Source organism: Diabrotica undecimpunctata, chromosome 5 (genome assembly GCF_040954645.1).
Source record: "Diabrotica undecimpunctata isolate CICGRU chromosome 5, icDiaUnde3, whole genome shotgun sequence".
NCBI classification, from domain to species: Eukaryota; Metazoa; Arthropoda; class Insecta; order Coleoptera; family Chrysomelidae; genus Diabrotica; species Diabrotica undecimpunctata.
Genome location: NC_092807.1, coordinates 66,168,952 through 66,194,043, shown reverse-complemented (window position 1 = coordinate 66,194,043; position 25,092 = coordinate 66,168,952). Strand labels below are relative to the sequence as shown.

General features: G+C 32.3%; 2 protein-coding genes across 4 annotated transcripts in view; one reads left to right on the top strand and one right to left on the bottom strand.

Moving 5' to 3' along the window:
• The window catches only part of LOC140441359 (TBC1 domain family member 1-like), a 515,776-nt gene that overhangs the window by 108,901 nt on the left and 381,783 nt on the right, over window positions 1-25,092 (top strand). The gene's annotated exons all lie outside the window — the stretch shown is intronic.
• Window positions 1-25,092, bottom strand: part of LOC140441360 (cilia- and flagella-associated protein 61-like) — a 185,617-nt gene that overhangs the window by 53,775 nt on the left and 106,750 nt on the right. For both annotated transcript variants that reach the window (XM_072532035.1, XM_072532036.1), the window contains exon 13: window positions 6,523-6,709. In XM_072532035.1, the coding sequence (XP_072388136.1) occupies window positions 6,523-6,709 (187 nt within the window). The remainder of the gene's footprint in view (window positions 1-6,522; window positions 6,710-25,092) is intronic.

The window sequence follows — 25,092 nt, the reverse complement described above, 5'->3', positions numbered from 1 at the left end:
TGTGGAATTCATCCATGGCTTCATACAATTTATTTCTTAGGACACTATCATAGGCCGATTTAAAATCTACGAAAAGATGGTATGTGTCGGTATTGAATTCATTGGTTTTTTCCAGTATTTGCCTTAGCACAAAGATCTGGTCTGTTGTTGATCGACCAGGCCTAAAACCACTTTGATATTCGCCAAGAAGCTTTTCTGAATATTCACTCAGGCGACCATATAAAATTTTCGAAAATAATATTTTGTATGCTGTATTAAGGAGGGTTATTCCCCTATAGTTTCTACATTCTAATTCATCGCCCTTTTTGTATAGCGGGCAAACGATCCCAATACACCACTCTTCTGGGATTTGTTCCTCATTTTATCCTCTCAGTATGATTTTATATATATGATTAGTCAGAGTAGCACCTCCACATTTAATAAGTTCCGCGGGTATACCATCACTTCCTGGAGATTTATTATTTTTTAGGTGTTTTATTGCATCCCGTACTTCCTGAATTGATGGAGGCTCCAATGGTGTATTGTTGTTTGTTCCTGGGGGTGGTTGATTTGGATCTTCTACTTCGATAGTAAGCAGTTCTTTATAGTGCTCCACCCACCTTTTCAATACTTCTTCTTTTATATTGAGTATATGCCCCTCCTTATCCTTACATAGTCCGATCCTTGGTTTAAATTCTTTTCTTGCTTTATTTAGATTTTTATATAATTTTCTTGTTTGATTTTCCTTTTTTAATGCCTCAAGTTCTTCCAATATTCTATTTTCATAAGTTCGCTTTTTTCTCCGATGGATGTACTTCTCTTCTCTTCTGAGATCTTTATATTTTTGTTCTTTTTCTCGGGTTCTTCTTTGTTGCATCAGTTTATATGCATTGTTCTTTCTTCTTGTAATGTCCTCGCACTCAGCATCAAACCACTCATTGCGTGGTGGTGGTCTTTGCGGCCCTAGAATGTTATTTGCTGCGTCTTTAATGTAATTTTTACACATTTCCCATTGTTCACCAATTGTTAGATTTTCTTTAGTTATGTATTTAGTTTTGATATAGTTTTGAAACCTTTCTACCGTTTGCGGGTTTTTGAGGAGTTCAATATTAAGGCGCCTTGTTTTGGTACTTCTCTCCTTCTTCGCATTTGAGATTCTAGCCCGAATTCTTGTGCGAACTAGAAAATGATCTGAATCAATATTGGCGCCTCGATAGGTGCGGACATCCATAAGGTTGGAGAAGTGTCTAGCATCTATGATCACATGATCAATTTGGTTGTTCGTTAATCCATCAGGCGAGGTCCAAGTCCCCGTATGTATTTTTTTGTGTAGAAAACATGTGCTTCCTACGATCATGTTCTTTGAGGCTGCGAAGGTGACTGCTCGGTGTCCATTCGAATTAGTATTATTATGGAGACTATATTTACCAATGTGCGGTAGATATATTTCTTCACTTCCGATTTTTGCGTTCAGATCACCGATTACTATTTTAATGTCATTTCTGGGACAATTGTTATATGTTCTTTCTAATTCATCATAGAAATTGTCTTTTTCTTCGTCTTGCTTGTCCTCTGTTGGGGCATGTACATTAATAAGGCTGATATTAAAAAACTTGCCCCTGATCCTTAAGCACCTCATTCGCGGATTTATCGGCTTAAAATCTATAACCAAGTGCTTGACTTTATTATTGACTATAAAGGCTGTCCCAAATTCATGTCTGGTTCTATGGCAACTATAGTATATATTGTAGTTTGCTTTTTGGATTATGCCATGGCCTGTCCATCGTACTTCTTGTATTGCAGTAATATCAGCATTATATTGTGCTAATATGTCACATAGTTTGTGGATGTTTCCAGGTTCGTTAAGTGTGCGAACGTTCCAGGTAAATACACTAAGATCATTATTTCCATTATTCATTATGTATTTCCAAAAAAAATTATTTTTTTTAATTGTATCAAAATGCCCCTTTGTTTTTGTCGGACAATTAGATTTTTTTATTTTAAATATAATTATTTACAACTTTGTATAAGTGTCGGAAAAATGGTTGTAAAATTAAGGCATGCACAAACCCTGTGTAATTAGACATATGCATTTCCAAAAAAAATACTTTTTTTAAAATTGTGTCAATATGCCCCATTGTTTTTGTCGGACAAATGATTTAATACGCATTACACATGCAAACAAACAGAAAAAAAAACAAACAAACATCTGTGGTAATAAATAAAAATGTTTCATAAAATTGACATCTTTGGCGCGTCCGACTGCGCACATGCCCCGTGAAAATTGTCCGACCATTATATCCGTTACCATAATTTTTTAAACAGTTTTTATGATGAATTGTGTTAAAAACAGCTGTGTGGTAATACATTTTTTTCATAAATCTGACATGTTTAGAGAGTCCGACGCGCCAAATGGCCCATTACTTTTGTCCGACAACATGTTTTTCGGTGTTTTTATAATAAAAACTATTGATTAAAATAAAATGACCAATGTGGTAGTAAATTTTTTTTTTGCATAAAATTAACATGTTCCTGACAATTTCACAGACAAACGCCCCACTACCATATTGCGCCAGGCTCTAAATTTGTCCGACTCCACCCAAATAACAATTGAAAAAGTTTGGAGAGTGTGTTCATAAAAAAAAATTTAGACAGGGGCTAATACGGGGATATATATATATATATATATATATATATATATATATATATATATATATGTATATATATATATATATATATATATATATATATATATATAAAGTAGTTAGGTATTATTGACTGACACGTTATGTAAAATAAAGTTTTATTTTGGGGTTGCAGTCATTAATAGGGCAGGAAAGTGAAACTCTTTGTTCTTTATCAAGCTTTCGCAAAATTTATTTGCTTCTTCAGGATATGAAAGTGAGGTTAATCCATTAAATTTTCAAATTTACAAAACATTAAAACTTAACTTATTAAAATTATATAGTTATCTAAGTACAATATTTTAATTTTATTTAATTTTGTACAAATTCATTATGACATTGATTATGTTGATGTTTGATTTATGTCTATATATATATATATATATATATATATATATATATATATATATATATATATATATATATATATATGTAAATACTTTTTTCTTTTTGGGTGTGGTAGTCAATAAAAACAGAGCTTTGCTAAGGCGTACTATTTATTCTGAATCCAAGCTTTCGGTGGTTTTTTGCCACCTTTATCAAGGTCTACAAAGAAAATTACTATGTTGTAACAGTTTGAATGGTGCCAAAAAAAGGCTATAAAAAACTATAAAAAACTTACCCGAATGTAAGATTCGTGGCAGAAACAACAACGTTAAATAACATGATATACTGAAGTTGCAATTACACTTTAAAAATTACTGTTAAAAAAACACTTTAAAATTACTAAATACGTTAAAAGTTAAAAACAAAATGAAGGACGACATGTTAAAACAGTCGTCGCTGCAGGCTTGATTTCAGTCACATTTCACGAGCAGAAAGAGAACGTGGGTGGACAATTATTGTTTAAATAGTTAGGAGAAAATACAAAAAACAACTTTGAAATTAACGTCTCACAAAATACTGTTTATGAATTTTGAGTACTACCAACTGTATTACCAACTTAAAAATAAGCGGGAAGTTAAAAATGTTATTTATGACATAAGCAAATGAAAGAAAATAGTATTTAGTAAATAGGTTTAGAAAAAATAATAACTCAAACAAAACAAAACTAAATTAGTAACTGAAGTTTGATCACAAGTATTCAATTAATACTGAAATTTTTAACAAAAGAAAAGAACAAAGAAAACTCTGAGATGCAAAACAGCTAAGTCAAAAGTCAATATAAAATTGTAAATTTTGCTAAGATTCTGGATCTCAGATCTCTTATTAAGATTGTTATTATCACTCTTGCTGATATGTACCATCTCTAAGAAAGTTCTCTTAAATTTATTTTTCTCTCTGGCTAATATTTTTACATTGTTGAAATCTATCTTATGGTCTAGATCGATAGTATGCTCTGCCAAAGCACAAGTAGGTTTGTTTAATCTACAATCACTCTTATGAGAAATAATACGGCTAGACAGATTCCTTCCAGTTTCACCAATGTACGTGGATGGACATTCAGTACATTGAATGCAATAAACAACATCTGTAGTCTCTAGAGTGGTTAGGGGTTGTTTTATTTTGCTATACAGCTGACGTATGGTTTTGATGTTCTTGTTAGCTATTTTGATATTCTTAAAGTCTTTAAAAATCTTAGTGAGTTCAATGGTTAGTTTTGGAATATATGGAAGGGCATAAAAATACACACTTGTTGAAGCTGAATTATTTTGTGCTGAGGGCACTGATTGTGACATAGTAAGTCTGTTGTTTCTATTAACAAAGGGAACATTAAAAATTAATTTATTAATCAGTCTTAGAGGATATGAATTTTCAACAAAAATATTACGTAAGAGGTTGAGATCATGTTGGAGATAATCCGGATGAGATAACCTTTTGACACGTTCTTTCATCGCTAGGACTAAATTAGTTTTCATCCTCGGAGGATGGTGAGAGTGGTAGCTTATGAATCTATTGCTACATATGGGTTTTCTATACCAATGTGTTTTCACAACATTATCCTCACATCTATGCAATCTCATGTCAAGGAAAGGCAAAGATCCCTCCCGCTCGTCCTCGCACGTGAATTGCAAGTGTGGGTTTTGTTGGTTGAACACATTTAACGTAGAATGGATGGAGTCTGCAGGTAGTGCCAAGATTAAGTCATCCACATATCTCTTTATGAACGGTATTTCAAAATTGATTTGTTGCAAACAATCTTCAATCAAGTCATCTAAGACATAATTGCACAGTATTGGTGAAATAGTGAAACCCATTGGAGTACCAAAGACTTGTTTGTAGTAACGGTCATTAAAAATAAACACATTAGAGTCAAAAACAAAAGAAATGAGTTTTTTGATATTATCTAAGTTAAGGGTTGTGTGCATTGATATGTCATCCCAGTGTTTCTCAACGCTAACCAATATTGTGTGTAATGGTAAATTAGTGAACAGAGACACTACATCAAAACTAACGAGCTTATAGTTAATGGGTAATTTTAAGTTATTAATAAAGGAACTGAAACTGAAAGAGTCCTGAATGCAAAACTCATTGTTATTATTGTATGTTTCTGTGAGAATATTAGTTAAAAAACTTGCTATGGGGCCATTAGGTGTACCTATTGAGGACACTATTGGTCTCATAGACAGAGTAGGTTTATGAATTTTTGGGAGAGCATAAAATCTAGGAGCAATTGCATTGTAAATTTTCAAAGTTTTACCAACTGATTGATCTATTGTATCTATATATGACCTATATGTATATATATATATACTATATATATATATATATATATATATATATATATATTATTTATATATATACTATCAAAATACTATCAAAATTAGAAAGACGTCATATCTAGGACACATAATGCGCCATAGGGAATTTGAGCAGCTCCAAGGAATATTAGAAGGCAAGATTGAAGGTAAAAGGGGCATAGGACGAAAGAAAAAATCTTGGCTACGAAACATCAGAGATTGGACCCACACAAAAGGAAATAAATTAATTTATCAAGCCAGAATAGAGAGAAATTTGCCATATTGATCGCCAACCTCAACAGAGAAGGCACTTAGGAGGAGGTTGTATATATCATCATATAGCTTCTTATGTCAACAAGGCTAAATACTTGGATATGACAATGGACGCTAAAGTGAGATGAAAAACAACCATTACCCACCTTCTTGTAGTTCTAGGTAGCTTCTAGGTTCTTCTTCTGTAGGCCAGGCGCGCGCACTCATACTCCGCATCAATCAAAAACAAGGTATACGTTATCACTTCGCGCCGTGCCTCCGTATTGATGATGAATCGATCAATGCAGGAAGCTAGAAAACGTTGCAGGGCGATAGAAACAAATTAAGGCGAGTTATATACGAAGATACAAAAGTGCGTAGTCAGAGTCCGCGCGCGCCCACTGGTGGTAGATAAGGAAATAAATGTACATATCTGCTTATTGTTAAATTACAAAAATTTATTAAAACAGTATAAGACTAATTATTCTGTTAACATTTCATAATTTTCGAGATGTTTAAATATACACATGCTCACCATTAGCTAAATTTAAAGATATTTGACTTACTTGCTTATCCCTAGACAGGGAAATTACATTTTATTAACAAGGATATAAATATCCTAGTTTTGATAATTTGCTGATTTATGTGCTTATATATACATATATATATATATATATATATATATATATATATATTATATAATATATATGTATATATGTATATACTTATATACATATGTATATATACATATATATATATATATATATATATATATATATATATATATATATATATATATATATATATATATATTTATATAAATATTTGAATATTATTCTGAAGATGTCGAAAACACTTTTATCAAACATTTTTTGTAAATGTCTCAGCAAATATTAGTATACTATTCTATACTAGATATGTTTTACCATCATAAACCAATCCTGCATTGTTAATAACATTGTATACTCTTGGACTGATTTCCTTTTCGTTAAAAACAAACATGGCCATACATTCAACTTCCAGCATTTTATGTCTTGATTCAAATTTAATTTTGGTAATGTAATTACTGTCTGCATCGTACGTCCAATCAATAAAATAGTACGAAGAATATATCTGAAATGAATCTATAATAGTATATTAACGATTATGATAAATACCCTAGATATTATGAAACAGTAAAAAAACAGCGCCACTAGCGAATGCAACCAGTGAGTACCTTAACGAGAGCGTAATAGGCTCACTAGATCAGATCAAATAGATCTGATCGTTCATAAACTTGATAAAATTGAACAGGAAAATGCTAAGTCGCTGAAACAAATTTTGATGTCTTTTCTACTGAACAGTCTAAAATCTAAAAAGCTGCTTGATAGGGACATTGGCGATAGAGTATTGGTTGAAAATCCGATACACAGGGCCAATATGCTAAGAGAGCAGGAACCTCTATGGAAACGGCACTGCACCATCTCAGTCAGAGGGTGGAGTGCGTTCTGACAACTAAGAGATTATGCTGGGAGTATTTTTAGATACAGATAGATAATTTGACAATACTTCCTGTGAAGCGATATGATGGGCGATTCGGCTGAATATAATTGAAAAAAATCTGCAGGATACGCTTCTGTTCTGTGGAATCTAGCCACGGATGGGTTGATAGCTAGACTTAGCAACGACAAGACATTATGTCCAATAGGCTCTGATTGAGGTTATAAAACGGACCCAATAATGAATGAATATAAGATAAATTACATGAAATTTACCAAAAGGAGACATTTAGAGGGCTTACGTTCTCTAAACGTGAATGGTATAAACCTAAATCTGCTGAATAAAGTAAAGTACCTTGAATTAATACTGAATTCGAGTTTACTTGGAATCAACTGATTCCGAGCCTATTACTTTAATGGTACCCAGACGTATTCGTGAAAAATTGAGGGGTCTAAAACCTGCCATATAATATTGGATTTATAATGATGTAATACTAATAATTACGCATGCATCAGTAGTATGGAAGCTAAAAGTGCTGCAAAATGTACCGTTATCAAATAAAGCAAGGTGCAAATCTTATGTTGGAAATATAGTTATCGTTATAAGGGGGGGGGGGGGGCTATAAGGACCAGTCGACTTTTATTAAGTATGCGCTTTTTAAACATAAATTTAAATGTACAGGTTGACTCACGCAAGCCTAGCATAGTCCAAGAGCATTATTTTTAACACAAAACCCAGTATTTTTATAAAACTATTTGTGTCCTTGTTTTAAAAAATTATAAGAAATGTTGGGATCAGTCGACTTTTATATATAAATATGCGCTGTTTAAACATAAATTAAAATGTACAGGGTGACTCATGCAAGCCTAGCATAAGCCACATTTTATGTATTTAATGTCTTGCCAAAAATTGTATATAGTTTCTAAATTTCATATTGAATTATTCATAATAGACTCTGCACAATATACTTTTTTTGAGATTGTTATGTAGTTTATAAAAACGTAAAAATATCTAGGGTATTTCATTAAAAATAAAGATGATGGAATATGCTAGACTTGCTCGAATCACTCTGTACCTCTAAATTTATGTTCAAAAAGCGCACATTTTTCATAAGTTTTTTACAATAAGAACAAACAATTTTATTCCATATGTGGTTTCCACACTTTATAATTTTAAAATTTCACCCTGTATTATTTATAAAAGACCCTACATGATGTAGTTCGTTGAGATAAGCTTGGTAAGCTGCTTTTAAAAATATAAAAATATACACGGTGTACTATTAAAAATTAAGCTTATGGACTATGTTAGGCTTATAGGATTACAGAAGGAGAGAAATAATTTTATTCCATAAGTGGTTTTCACCCTGTAGAATGTAAGAGAATAGTGGTCGTAAAAAAATTTTAATGTTATTCAAGAACAGCTCGAATTAATATAACTTTGATGTGTAAACGCTCGTTTTAAAGAATAAAATCAAATTATTCTAATTTTTCCTTGCTTGTTTATTAATACGATGTATCAGTACGATGTACCAGGTATTGTAACTGTAACAAATCACCGTGTTTATTTTTATCTATATTTTATTTTACTTTTTAGCAAAAGTGATTTGTTTAATAAATTAATGTTTCATATCGTCGGCTGCCAAAACAAACTAACTCCACTTTTTAAAATTTTAAGAAATCTACGTTTTAAACATTAATTTAAAATGAAAAATCGTATAAATTTAAAAATGATTTAATTGTTGAGAAATATTAAAGTTAATAATAATGCAAACGAAAAACTTTCTAAAAATTGCTAAAAAAATGAAATGCAATTAATAAAGCATGAAAGACAAGTTATTGCGGCACTTGTTTGCTTTTGGATTTATAAAGTTAGTCATCTTTTAGGTTACTTTAAACATCACTCTCCTCAATATCATACTCAGGTATAGTATCGTCGATATCCTTCGAGGTTGGTAACGACTTATAATACTAATGAACCTCATCCGGGATGAATTCTGATTGGCAGAGCTTTAATATATCCTGTTTTTTTTAACGGTTCAGCCGAGGTTTGGAGTGTGCCTTTTTGGAAACATATCTTTCTTATCGCAGGCTACGACCGAAGAGGCGGATCGCACTGAGTAATGGCACATTGCGCGACCTCACACTACGCGCGACAACACACTACATTATGTAGTAGTAAATGCAGTGCCATGCGTGGTTACTTATAAAATAAAATAAAAAATAAAGTAAAATAAAACAAAATAAAATTTATTTTTTTGATAGGAATAAGCCACAGTTTAAATTAATCTTAATTAATTAATAAATAAGTTTATTTTTATATAGATATTTTATAAAATAAGACAAAATAAAATCTAATCGAATTGAATCGTATCGAATTGAATAAAATTGAATCGAATTGAATCGAATAAAATATTGATTTGAATCGATTATCGGATTAAATAGAATATCAAATTCAATCGATTATCAAATCGAATCGATTATTGAATCGAATAGATTATCGAATCGAATCTAATATAGAACCGATTATCAAATCGAATTAAATCGACTCGGTTCTTGAATCAAATTAAATCTAATCGATTATCGAATGAAATAGATTATCGAATCGGCTATTAAATCGATTATCGAATAGAATCGATTATCGAATCAATTATTGAATCAATTATCGACTCGATTATCGAATCGATTATTGAATCAAATCGATTATCGTATCGAATCGATTATCAAATCGATCAAGGAATCGAGATTACAAGTTAATGGACTAATTTGTGATTGAACGTATTGGCCAGTCTATAAGAACCAGACGACCAATAGAAAATTTACGTCATTTGTATTTAAAACTTCCAGAACGTCAACTTTAGAGTTCAAATGTTTCTAACACAGCTAATAATACGAAACCCATACGGAACTGCTCGATCTTTCATAGGCGTCAACCTGGTGTAATAATCAGAAAAATGTAATCATCATTATATTGAAAATTTTAGAATTATACTGATTAAATAACCAAAAACATTTGTTATTATTAATAATATAAATTTTATGAAATAACTCTTCAAGTCTAATATTGCACAAAATAATAATTTTAATTAAATAGATTAGATAATTGTACGCAACTGATACCGAAATACTTCAAATTTTATTGACAGTTCAGCGTGTGGTAAAAGTGTATAAAGTGTTGCCGCTTTTTTATAGTAAGAATTTTGTTTATGTTTTGATTTCTTACACAATTTGGTCATAATATAATACATATTAATAAATTGTATTTATAAATAGGTACATATTAAGTTTAGACTAATAGCTTTAAAAACTAATTATTGTTGTGTATTGTGATTGTGCTATGTCAAAACACATAAATAGTATGTAGAAAGCTGATAAGCTTTCATATAAGATAGATAATTTTGAACAAGAAATAATGGCGGGACGTCTTTACTATTACAGCCCTAAAAGAGGTAAGTTTAAAATTTAGAATATATAATTTTGTATTCAAATGTTTTCTTATGTATTTTAGTGTGTTGCACTTAGTCTTAAAACTAAGTGTATTTACTGTTAATATAATATATAATTAATAATAGTTTGACAAATAGTTGACATTTTAAAAATTTCTCACTTACTAACTATTCTGATGTTTTGGCAACGCTGTGGGGTTCTGACGTCGTAGATCTTGAATGACGTGCAAGCATTTTTATGTGAAAAATGCTATAAATACATAAACTATAAAATAATATTAATAGGTTAAAATAATTACAACACTTCATAAAATCACAATACAAACATCACAATTGAATCGGTTTTTAAAGCAGTGCTACCTATAACTTGAATATTTAGAAATTATGATTCGGTTAAACTATCTAATTTAAATCTAAGTTTATTAAGTGAAACTGATCTGGGTGGAACTGTCCCGAAAGTTCTACGTAAATTTGGTTGTAATATCGTATGTCTTCGAGCCGCTGAATGTGGTTGGATGCATGAACCTTGATGCCTTTGTTTTTTGGCTATCTTGGAATTCCGAAGATATCTACCTTCCACATAATGACAATGAACATAACAATAAATATAGTTACTATTCTTTTGGTTAATTGAGGAATTCACTGTTGGTTGGCAATAGTTTTCCACGTGTGTTCAGATATGTCTTGGTCCAACTGCTCTGTCTCAAGTACTATATTTAGTTATGTTTCAGATCTGAGCAAAGCATTTTGGTGACAGCTTTATAAAACTCGATTGATTTATTATATGTTCAGATCGAGAACCAACGCACACTATAGCTAAATTTATAGCGTATGGTGCAATGACTAGCCAGAGGTTCGGTGTGCTTATTTTCAACCAACTGGCTTTCTTTATCATGTAATCTACTATATTGCAGGTATTGTTAGATGTTCTATCATATAGTTCATTTAAGATACTGTTTGGCTGGGTATCCATATTAATCATTGCCATAGGTGAACATGCCAATTCTCCTTTGTTTAATTCTATACACCTTTCTTTATCTTCATATGTTACTTAAAAATAGTGTAAATTATTAAAATCTACTGCAAATAGATTCCTTGAGACCAATAACGAGCGAACAGCTCCCCTTGTCACCGACAACGTATTTCCGTTTAATCTCGGTATTTATTAAGACAGAAAACTTTTATGGAAAGATCACATCCATCAAATCATAACAAGTCTGAAAGTGCAATAAATATTCTAAGAGCCTTTTTAAGAACTGGGGCGTCGATTCAAAGATATCACTTTTATTTTACTGTACCATGATTCGTCCTATTTTCGATTACAGTTGTAATTTGTACGGAATTGCTGCAAACACACATTTAAATAAATTAGAAATACAAAAAATACCTTCGCCTTTATCTTGGATATTCTACACCCGTTAATTTAATGGGAGTTGAGACAATAGACAATTTGAGACACCCCTCAAATTTCGACGGCAGTTTGAAAGTGATAAATTTATCACTGGAGACATGGGGAAAAATACAAACTACTTGCAGGATATACATATGTTATCAATTTTAGATCAAACATATAAATAAGTGAAAAAAGAAAGTGACAAAAAATATATAAGTAAATACTTACTTGAAAATATCTCAATACCAACATACTTTCTAAACTCACGGAAATTTAGTTTCACGGAAGTTTCACCTATGCATTCCCAAATTCCCATATATTAAAAGAGCTTTTCTCAAAACAAATTAAGTCTTTTTTATGGATAATAATTTCCATCCAGCTGCTTTTTAATGATTTATTACTCATAAATGGTCACATTATCAGTTTTACAATAAAGACCGATCCAAAGTACAAAACAAGGTTGGAGGTGCAATAACCAATATTTAAAGTGAATTAAAAAAAAATATTAAAATTGCCATGTGAATAATCGATATACACCTCTAAAATGACAGTGATACTTTTTGCATAAATAAGGCATATACATAGTAACGAACCCTACAGCTGCATAATATTTACAGACAGGAGGAATGTCGTCGACAGACTAACAAACGTATATAAGTACAAATAACTAAATCATATAGAACTGGAAATTATGACTTTTTACAATAAAATTACAAGTTTAGGAAAAAAGATTATTATAATATGGATAAAGGGATACGCGGGTATTATGGGTAATGAAATAGCAGACAGGCTAGCCATATCCGCCCTAGAAATAGGCGATACCCTCGTACATAGTACAATTTGGTACTTGATACAATGACGGTATTTTGATAAAATAAATCTAAAATAGATGTATTAAATGCAAATGCAAATTGTTAATGGCGAACAATTTTAAATTCAGTTCCATATTTCAAGTTTTTAAGATTTTTTAATTTTTTAGATTGGCAGATACGTCTTCACGCCGTAAAAAATCCGACATTAATATCTATTAAAGAAATTTGCTTAAAATAATTTCTAAATTTAATAAATAACCACTGTTTTGTGTAAAGCTAGAGAGGTCGCAGGTTAAATGAAATTAGAAATAATATTGGAAGAAACAATGCAATATTTTGACTGTAAATAAATTAACGAAAATAGCAAATAATAATTGTGAATAAATTACGATAATTAGCTAGCTTAACTCATTGCTGTTATCTGTACAAAGAATAGACTTACCTTTTGAAATATTGGTGTATTAATTATTGTAGCCAGTAGAGTAAAGTTGTACTACTTCGCGACGGACCCTCGGCGCCGAGGCAAAAGGAAGGACGAAAACCGATAAACTGGATATGCTTACGGCATGCTGTCTCAATAGGAAGTGTTCGCATTTGTAAGGATCTGCACCTACAACTTCTAAGAAGTAATCAATCGTTCGTGGGGCAAGTGCATCCCATAAATCAACTCTATTGTAGGGCGCTTTTGAATGGCGATAATCTAACTTAATGGTCACAGTAATATGATACTTTACAGCGTTTTCTATGGTTTGCAAGGAAGTGACCCAAAATAACAAGTAAAAGTCAAATCTTTGAACTTAAAAATAGACATGTGTTCTAGCCATAAAAACCATTTAATAATATCTTTTAAAGCAAATAAGTAGTTAGAATAGAATAGAATAGACATTAATAAGACCGTATTATAGTACAGTAAAAGAAAAATACTAAATGTAAAATATGAAAATAAATACTACATACTTTCCCAAACATTCTCCCGCTCCAAAAAATAAGGTTTTTAAGAACAGCTGAAAGTATAAGTGTAAAGAATAGACATGAAAAGATTGATACGTTAATAAAGAACTAAGTAAGAATAAAATATGGCTTGACAAATCGGCGGCGGTCATATTTTGACCACAGGACATTGTTGGATGCCATCTTAAACTATGCTTAGATTAACAACGCGTACAATGCCATCAGTTAAAAAGAATAGCGTCGAATCAGCAGAATTTTTCGACCTACCAAAATAGGAAGGCTGTATCAAACAGAATACCGTTGGCCTTTTTTTCTATAAGAATTCCATTGCGTGCGAAAAAACAAGAAGAAAAACAGCGTCAAAATCTCAACGTGGTGTCGCATTTCAGCAGAGAGTCTTCGACGACAGCCGGGGAGTAATATTATTTCGACGAGCTCCACGGTAGCAAGATGTCAGTTTGGTGAAAATTGTAACAATTGTGCCGGTGATAAAACACGACTAGCACAATCAGAGAGGTTTTGATTAGAAGGCATATAATGCCGAGTAGAGCATGGTATCAGTTCTTGCATGTATTTAATACGATTAGAAATTTATGGGTAGAAAAATTAGCTCAAGCGAGCGCAATCGCCAAATCAGACCAAACATCGGAAGATCGGAAGAAGAACTCTTTGACACATGTGACTAGATCAGCCAGCAATATGGCTGCCAAGAGCTCCAATCTTGTCGACTCAGAGCGAGCATGAAAATTGGACGAGATTTGTTGACAAACGTGACTAGATCAGTCAGCAGTATAGCTGCCAAAAGCTCCGATCTTGCGATAGATGGGTCAATATCAGTTCTTGAATGTGTTTAAAAAAATTGACAATTTGTGAGTAGAAAATATATCTCAAGGGAGCCCAATCGCCGAGTCAGATCAAACATCGGAAGATCAGAAGAAGAACCCTTTGACAGCTGTGATTAGATCAGCCAGCAATATCGCTGCTAAGAGCTCCAATAATGTCGAATCAGAACGAGCATGAAAATTGGTCGAGACTCGTTGACAAAAGTGACTAGATCAATCAGCAGTATAGTTGCCAAGAGCTCCGATCTTGTACAACGGTCAGTTGTATCTGTTCAGATGTTTTATCATCCCAGGATACATTGAAGTATCACAACGGTTGTAGAAAACGTTTGACTAGCAAAAAGACAGGGAAAAATAAAAACAAGAGAATAAAAAAAATACGACTGATTTACGAACGAATAGCCCGATTTGTACAAGGTTTGTCAGAGGAACGAAAAGAATAAGAAAGAAGGCAGGTTCCTTTTTTTCAACTAATAACATATCTAAATGTCTAAGCCAAAGCCTCGAAAATAAACGAAGATAGCTGCTGACGTTGTTGATTTGTCTAGCGGAAAACTATCGAGCTTTAGAAAAAGCTAAACGAGTGTTCACTGCAGAAAGTGAGTAGATAAAAGAGAATCACTTGAATCGTGATTCTGACGGAAAGCCGTCGTGATGGTTGCTGGCCCATTGCCTAGCGAAAAACCATCGAGCTTTAAAAGCTGAATAAGTGCTCACTGCAGAAGGTGAGTAGATAATAGAGTTACTACTCTTGTAGAGGTTTTTTAAGCGAACTAAGACGAAGAAGAAGTGCTATAAGTAACGGTACGTAATAAAAACTCTTGAAGAGGTTGAGAAAAATCCGATCTCCAGAGAATCCCTTTATAGTTCCAAAATTTCTTATTTACTTTAATTAGTCGATACGTTTGCTTTATATTGCAAATGAAACAACAACGAAAATATCAAAAAGTAAGTAAAGAACGAGATGCCCTTTTAGGACCAGTATAAAAAGCGTCGATTATCGACACACCTCGAACGTCATATAGATTGGCGACGAAGCTAGTATGAATTTTGGAGAAAAGAAGCGAAATAAAAATTTGTTTTTTAAAAACTGTGTGAGAGTAATAAGAAATAGTCGATTTAAAATCGGATTCAGGAACCGGTATCATATGTTGGGAAGTAATAAAATCTTCCATGAATGCGACATATGTCTCTTTGAGATTCGGGATTTGCCTGAAGAGGTTCTGTAACATACAAAACGACGATGCATGAGAATAACGAATAAGTAGCGAAGAGAAAAGGGAAAAAAGATAAATAAAGAGGATTTGGTTGTAAAAACGGTGGAATAATAGAAAATCGGCCTGTTACCTATAAGTATGTCTATAGGATTTGATTACTAAAATGCGTGATCTGGTAGTTTCAAATCATGAATATGAGTGAGATCGTTCACACTAATTGAGTCCAACGAGACAATTGGACCGTCACGATCACTCGGTTAATTAAGACAGAAAATGGTACCCTGAATGGTACCGATCGACATTCTGTTTAGAACTTAAACAGGGATTAATAGCTTATTACGAAAAAGTCCTAAATGCCGAACAGAACTGAGATAAAATTGGCGGTGGAGCCTGTATCTAGCAGGACGCCAATTCTAAGAAAGATGCGAAAACATATTTGATATATTAAACCATGTGGAAAGAAATAGACGAGTACATTAAATGTGGTTGTGTAGCAAAATTAGAAATTTTGGTATTTGAAGAAGTAATTGTCTAAAGGAACAAGATTAATTTGACGGACAATTTGACAAACGAAGAAAAACGCGATGCCGTGATTCGCAAACCGTACATTCGTCGCTCCAAACGAGGTGAAATCAGGCAGCGTACATAAGAATTATGTAGTTTAATAATAATAGTCTCCCGTTTTATACCGCTGTCGCGGCTTTGGGAGTATAGTAGGGTAGTCTGCTATATCTAGGGCCTACGGTATTATGTAGTTTAACCAACGAAAAAAGTTTTTGAAGCCGTTTAGTCATAAAAAATACGAACATTTATATTAAGGGTGACAACCAGAACATAAGACACATTTAACACCTTGATTAGTTACCTTAGGGTGCTTTGTGGCATTGACGAAACTAGAGGTAACAGATATTTTATCGAACAAGGTTGTGAGATGTATGAGAATCTCGATAAATGGCTTCGATTTTCATCTGCCCTGGCTACGAATAATAATTATTGTATAAGGTTTTGACGCTTGAAATCAATTGCAAACAAGTAAAAATGGAAAAAACAAAGGTAAGTAATAGATAGATATAATAACAAAAGAAATGTGGTTAAATTAACACGCAAGATGTACATAATGAGTTGTAAAGTATGATAAAAGTAGAATAAAAATACTTATAATTAAAATAAAAAAAAAATAATTCACAAAAATCAGTTAGCACAAAAAAATGTAAAAAATTGAATATAATAAATGATTGGTATAATTGATTCTCGATTGATGTTCTATCTACATATAATCGAAATTTTTTTACCATCAATAAACACAAGTGACATACCAGCCTGTTATTCAAATGAATACAATGTCTACACTAATAATCAAAATCTTACTTAAAAATAATTCGCATAATCTCTGGGATTGTTATAATCTTGTAAATTTATTTTACTACAATTACATATGAATCTTTACAGATATTTCAAAAAAAAACAAAAGATCAGCATTTCGAAGAAGCCAAAACTGGCATACAGCTAGTTTTGGTTTCTATACACATACCTAGCATAAATTATTATTTTTTAAATAAATTCCCCCACTTATTAATACTTGTATGGCTAAAATAATAACTATTCAAAAGGAATAACTATTCAAGTAGTGAATAAGTCATCTGCATATATATATTTATTAAGCCGCAAATCAAATTAGTTTCTATTTAAAATTTAAATAACCTTAAATCGATAAATTTCGTATCAATACGAGGTGTATTGAGGTGTGCATGCCGTTGTTACCAGCAACTGGACAGGTCAGCACCGACAGTTTTGGAGTCGCTGTCCAAGAAAAGAGATTAGAATTTTATGAATTCCCACGGCTCAATCGAGGTTCAAGATCAAATTGTAAACGCATGTCGACTTATAACACCAGCTGAGAGACTTGTACTGTCAAATGTATCTCCAACTATTCATTATGAAGTGCTTTGCGAAGACTTAAAAAATATTGGTTTAAATATGATTTCACCGATTTCTTTTCTTAGTATTAGTATAAATCTGCCGAAATATAGCCACATACTAAGTTTCCACTTACTAAGACAAGTATGTGTCAGTCCATACAATTTTTTCGTATCTGATTCATTTACAGTAAATTACGCAAATACTTTCTATACAAACTTCATTTCTCAGGATAGTCTAACCTGCTATAAATGCAAAGCTTCAGGACATATCGCTAGCCAGTGTCTTACGAATTCCAGTAATGCTCCAACTCTAAGTTTACTTACAAATCTCCACACCCAAGAAACTACCGACACTCCTAGATATAACAACACTTTCAATCAACCACATTCGGCGACAACACCGTTGTCACAAACTTCGGAAGCAATATCCTTCAAGCTATCAACACCTCTTCCAGTACATAAAATTGCAGAAAACTCTGATGAAGCTGATACATTATCACATTTTTGTGATACATTTATTTCAGCCAATCTTACAAATAAAACTTTAAGCTTGACTTCTGTCACTACTTGCGACTTGGCTCCAGTACTTCCAAATGTAATAAAGCCACAGTATCCAATTGAAAACTCTGATAATACTTCGCCAATTCAAGTATCTCCATAAAACGTAGTGTAAGTGAACTTACACTACGTTTCTTTCTTTCTTTCGTAAAATCATTTCTTCTTCTAAAATCTTCTAAATTAAAAAATCGCGCTCATCCAGCGATCCATCTACACGGAAAACTCTTATTACCACCAATTATCCTAAATGACTGATAATGTCCAAGGCTCACCCGACACTCTTAACGTCGTCAAAGAATTTACAAGTAATATGGTTAGTTTACTCCATATTCCTCATGCATTGATTTAATTCTCTGCGATCCAAATTTAGCTCATTGTCTCAGTTGGGATGCTCTAGCCTATACATATGGTAGTGACCATTTCCCAATTCTTATTAGAAACCATTTTTAGAATTTTTCCTCATCAGGTCCCATATTTACATCTAAGTGGAAAATAAAAAATGCAAATTGACAAAAATTTTCCGAATATCGATAATAATATTTCTACTTAGGAAATAACAGTCGTTGTTAACTCAACTATGAAGCAGTTTAATCAACTTATCTTAAACGCCGCCCAGAACTTTATTGGTAAATCTCCTCGAATGTTTTCTCCTTGGATATTAAATGCCCTGAGCCTTGGCTGATCGATATACCAATCTGTAATACATCTCTAGCCAATTTCGATAAATCCAGTACAAACAGCTCCCTTATTGGGGAGCCCTCGAATAAAGTTCGAAGCCCTCCTAGAAAAGTACCCAGACTACTATAAAATCTATGCAGATGCATCCAAGTCCGAAGACGGAGTAGGGTCAATAATCGTTTCCTTAGAAAACAATCTTCTTTTCCGTCTATCTCCAGTATGTAGTACATATTCAGCTGAGCTCGCGTTATATACCATGCTGTGAAACTTTTTAACAAGCTTACCTTCACAAAAGCCCTGAACATAACAGATTCTCTTAGCTCTCTAAACTCAATAAAACATATTTTTCTGAAACATAGAATAACGGGAAACAAAGAAGCTGACACAACTACACGACAGGCAATTTTAAGCGGTTGTTCGGAGCCTCTAGACAAGTATGTTTTCTATATAAAAGCTTATTTTAAAAATAAAGTGTTGTGTTTATGGCAATATGAGTGGTCTCAAACTAATTTTAAGCTGAATAAAATCAAGAGTAATGTTGGGGATTCCAATCCCCAACCCAATAAGAATTATTTATATAAATATGAGAAGGATATTAGAATATTTTGGATGACTGAACATAATAATATCGATGGAAATGAACTAGCTGACAAACTGACAAAGATAGTGGCTTACTTAAATATTCCCGCAAAAACTAAAATTAAATGACTTGAATATCATGCCATTATTAAATATTAAAATATATTCTATGTATCAGAATAATTGGTTGAATTCTTTTCAATATAGAGATTAGTGGTGTAACAACATACAAACATTTTTCCGTACATGGCTTTTCATGGTTTGACAAAACCCCAAACATAGACCAGAGAAATTACCAAATAAAAAGCCTTTTACGTGAAACTCTATGAAACAAAATATGCAAGAGATTTAACGTAATTCTGAAGACGTGAAGACTCTTTGAAGAATGGTCTTTTTTAAATTTCTTATTGTTTATACAAAGCCTCGATGAATTTTTGAAAAAAAAAAGCTAACTGGTATGACAAGGGTCGTAGGATATTATATTTTTATCTGAATTTTTGCAATAATTGAGCACCACCAAATTAACAAAAATAACTCCTTTCAAATGATTTTCTATGATTTTTCAATGAAATTTTGTCAGCTTTCCATATAATTTACCGGTCTTCACCTTTAGTATTTCAAATCAAATAGAGATCTTACATTGGTTACATATTATTTTTAAATAAAAAATTACGTTTAATCTTTTGCATACTTTGTATATTATATATTATAATCACTAAATTTATCGAAAGCAGTTGTTAGATATCTGTATCACCAAGTGTCATGGGCAATCGTTAGTTCCTTGATCTAATATAGATAAGCGTCGTATTAGTACCATTATTCGAATGAGAACTGGTCAATGATTGACGTGAGCTAGATATTGCTACGAATAAAAACAAATAATGGAAACATTTGAACACATATTTTGGAAACGAACAATCAATAAAGTAAAGGATTAGGACGTATGTCAGGAATTGAACAAAATTGACATTAAAACTCCAATCAATATATATATATATATATATATATATATATATATATATATATATATATATATATATATTAATGTGATATCAAGAATTTTAATTTTAAAACTTTACAAAACATATATAAAACATTATTTAAATTTTTGATTTATGATTTATATCACACCTTTCAATTTTGTTATCTCAGGTTTTACTCGTGCTTCAATATCTATACTTTATAGCTGATAGGTTAGGTCCAAAGAATAACGGAATAAAACAACATAATATGATATGAAAATAATGTAATAAAATAAACTGATTAAAATACCTCTAAAAATTATTAGCATACAATGTTTATCAAACAAAATTTGTTGTACGTACGTGAACCTTCAATAAGGCATGGATAATATAATACAATTACAATCTTAAATCCAGCTTATTATTCTACATAAACAAATCAAGTAATATTCAGTGTCCTTCCTAATACAATTTTGGTATATCGATTGTACCAAGAAAAAATTTGTATGAATTATCCAATTCTCTTCACAGCTCCGTGTCCCCTCTCAGAACAAATTTGATCTCCTTCGACTATTGACAACTTATTCACACGTTACTAATGTGATATAATATTATTTGACCCAAAATTCTCAAATTGAATAGATTATGAATATTTCTCCCGTTGAAACACTTCCTCTGCCTTGAGTTATCTAATTCCTCGTTCTATGCAAAATGAACTATCAGTTCTCAGCAGCCTCCTATGTAATTGGCAATATTAAACAAGATATTGCAATTTAGTGTCTTCAATGCTCTCCTTCGAATGCACGTACCTTTCCAATGATGCCAGCCTCTTTTCCTCTCGCCAAACTTAATCTCTCGTTCCGAAATAAACAGCGATACGTAGAATACAAGTAGGAAAAGTTTACTTACAAATTTGTACCAGATCAACTACCGTTGGACACAATTACTTCACCAACTCACAACTTATTCTTTATCACTGACTACCCCTGGAGACCACTTCGAAAACCAACCATTCACTTTAAGAAACTGGAACTAACTACCTCTCTCATCTCATCTATCCATCCATCCAACCTCTCATTATACACACCCATCTCACCACTTTCCAAATTCTCGGCCAATCAGAAATTTGCATACCACTCCCCACATAAAATCAGAAATACCTACAAACTTTCCTAATTCATATTATTTCTACAAGGACACTTAATTTCTACTCGGTATTTACAGATTCCGAAAAACCATTTACTTATTAACTATTTTTATTGTCCTGTTCATGGCGCAAACCCGGATTACGGAACACTTTATGGCTTATGGGAAAAAACCATCGTTATTTTCTATTCATTGTACCCGCACTATCCACTTTTATACAAAAGATTATTTATGACTAAGATTACCTTTGGTTAATTCCAGGCAGTTCGGAGTATTTTTACTTTCTATAATCTCTGAAATATTGATTTCATCGTACATTTAATATTTTTACTCTTCAATTTTAAATACCACAACAATATATATATATATATATATATATATATATATATATATATATATATATATATGTATATATAAATATATATACACTCGCGATCATAAAATCCGGGTCACCTTGAAAATCACCGATATTTCATTTTTAACGAGCTTTATCGTAAATAATAACACAAATACAAACTAATGCATGTTTCTGGGAATTATTGTCGGCTTAGCGGTTTCCTTTGCAACAAAGAATTTCAATAGTGCCGATTTCGCGGGAAAGCGCACACTTCCCAAAATGAACGGTACCTGTAACTGCCGCTTGTTTTAAATGTCTTATTTGTGCTTCGACTTTCTGTTCAAACGCAACGAATAAACGTTTATTATTGCCACCATTAGTGTTTATTATTGTTTATTTTTTGCCAAAAATACCCTTGACTGTTGTTGAAACGGCACAAATTGTTGCGTGTGTGAAAGACGGTCACACTCAACGGCAAGTCGCAAGAACTGTTGGCCTTTCTACGGTTCAACGAGTGCTTCAACGCTTTCAGGAGAAGGGTTTGCTATCCAGACGACCTGGCTCTGGACGAAGAAGAATGACCACGCTACGAGATGACCGTTTTCTTGTGTTTCAGGCTTTACGAAACCGGACCTCAACTGCGATTATGCATCGAAATCGTCTACAGGAAGTACGAAATCGTAATGTTAGCGTTGCAACAGTCAGGAGAAGATTTCGTTCTTTTGGACTATCTTCTCGGGTAATGGCTACAGGACCGCCACTTCGCCAGGCGCATCGAGTTGCACGACTAGCTTTTGCTCGACAATACGCGCATTGGAGAATTAACGATTGGAGCAAAGAGTTATTCTCAGAATCTCAGATGAATCCCGTTTCTGCCTAACTGGATCCGATTGACGTGTAAGAGTTTGGAGGACAACCGGTGAATGATTTTCACAAGCTTGCATTGCTCCAAAAATGCCATTTGGTGGAGGCTCAGTCATGGCTTGGGGAGGTGTATCTTCCGACTTCCGCACAGAATTACCCTTCATCGAAAATGGGTCCTTAACTGCACGAAGGGACATTACGGAGATTCTGGAAGAACATGTTATGCATACCATGGCAAAGCTTGGAGAAAACGTCGTTTTTATGCAGAACAACGCGCGAATGCACGTTGCCACGATCAGTATGCAATACTTGGACGAGGTTGGAATTACGAGGTTACCCTGGCCAGCTAGGTCTTCGGACCTGAATCCCATCGAACATATCTGGGACGATTTGAAAAAACGTATTCAACCCCTAACATCTTCTGCTAACAACGCACAGGAGCTTAAGGATCTGTTAGTGAGAGAGTGGAATAACATATCATAATATGTAATTAGGAGAAAAATTGAGAGTATGCCCCGTCGTCTGCAAGAGGTCATTAGAGCAAGTGGATGCAATACACGATATTAGTCATTGAAATTTCACTGACGTTTTACCACGTTCTGTATTTTCCATTTTTTTCGTATGCCTGTTTTATCAACAATTTGGTTTGTTTTCTGTTTTTTCAATAAAAACAATAAAAAACCGTTTTTTTTTTCTTTCAAAACAAACATTGATAACAAATAAAAAATACGTTGGCTTAAAGAGGTTATTACTGCACCAGAGGCAAAAATGTTCCAGAAACTTGAAATTTTTAAGGTGACCCGAATTTTATGATCGCGAGTGTATATATATATATATATACATATATATATATATATATATATATATATATATATATATATATATATATATATATATATATACATATATATATATTGTTGTGATCTGCTTTATGATGTTTTATTGTTAATTAACACTAATTTAATTAATCCAATTATTTAATTAATTAATTCACTAATTTATGCAGAGTCATACAATTCAATTACTATTAAAAATTCTCAGGGTGCCTTTTTAATTTTACTTTAATCAGTTTACTTTATATATCTCTTCTAGTGGGTTCAGTATCTCCTAGTTGCTCATAATCGGGATAGAACAGGAAACGGAACTAACATTAAAACAACATAAATATGCACACAAATTATTATTTATTTTCAATAAGCAATACGATGAATGTTAATAAATAACTTTTTGTGGGCAATTATCTTTCCCAACAAACTCCTATACTCTAAATTTAATTTTAATTACAAACTATCTATTGATCTGTTTTATAATAATATCTACTAAAAAAAAATGACCATATAAAAATATAATTTATTCACAAAAAAATAACTCTTTGAAACTTGGAATCTTAGTTCGTATGCTTATATTTGATTTTATTTTTAGAATATATTAAATTTTCTTTCATTCAAATTATTTGACTGACCTTTAATTTTTTTACACCAATGATGTCTCCTCTCGATCAAAACCACAGTTCCTTCCTTGATTGATTATGTCCGGCTACCATCAAATCTTTCCCGTTCTCAGCATCGATCCAAACCGCATACCAGCAAACTACTCCTCCGAAAACACAAGCCCAAGCCTCTTTTGACCGGTATTCTTTATTCACAAATTCTCCTTTCTTTCTCAATTATATCTCGTGGACTATGCAGACTCAAAAGAGGTATTAATCTTCTCAATTTTGATCTGCTCTCAGCTTCCACCTTTTTCACTAACAAACGAAAACACTGGTACTCAGATTGACTACACGAAAACACGTCTTCTCTTCTGGTCTGGCGGTAACATAATAATTCTTTCAATCTCCCCAGACAACCTTCTCAACTCTTTCATTCCCACCATTCCTTTTTAACCAATCATAAGCATTCATCTTTCCCACTTATTTTCGATTTAGAAAATTTCCAACATGATATTTAAAACAAATAAACTACTTTCACTCAAATTACTTTTCAGAAACCATTATCAATTTTACCTTTTTCAACAGAAATAAGTTTCAAATTCTTGTTATCTCATATCTAAATCTAATTCTTATTTACTTTCGAAAAATGCCCAACGCAAAATACAATTACAAAGTTTATTCCTTAAATCTATAATTATACGGGTTCCATTGTCCTTTCACTATTCACTCAGTCATTCACGGAACAATGTTTTCTCTTATGGTCTATTACAATATTATAAGCCCGCGGTATATTAAAATAATAAAAAAACTCTTTATTCTATTTCTGATCGATAAACTAATCCATAACAATATATATATATATATATATATATATATATATATATA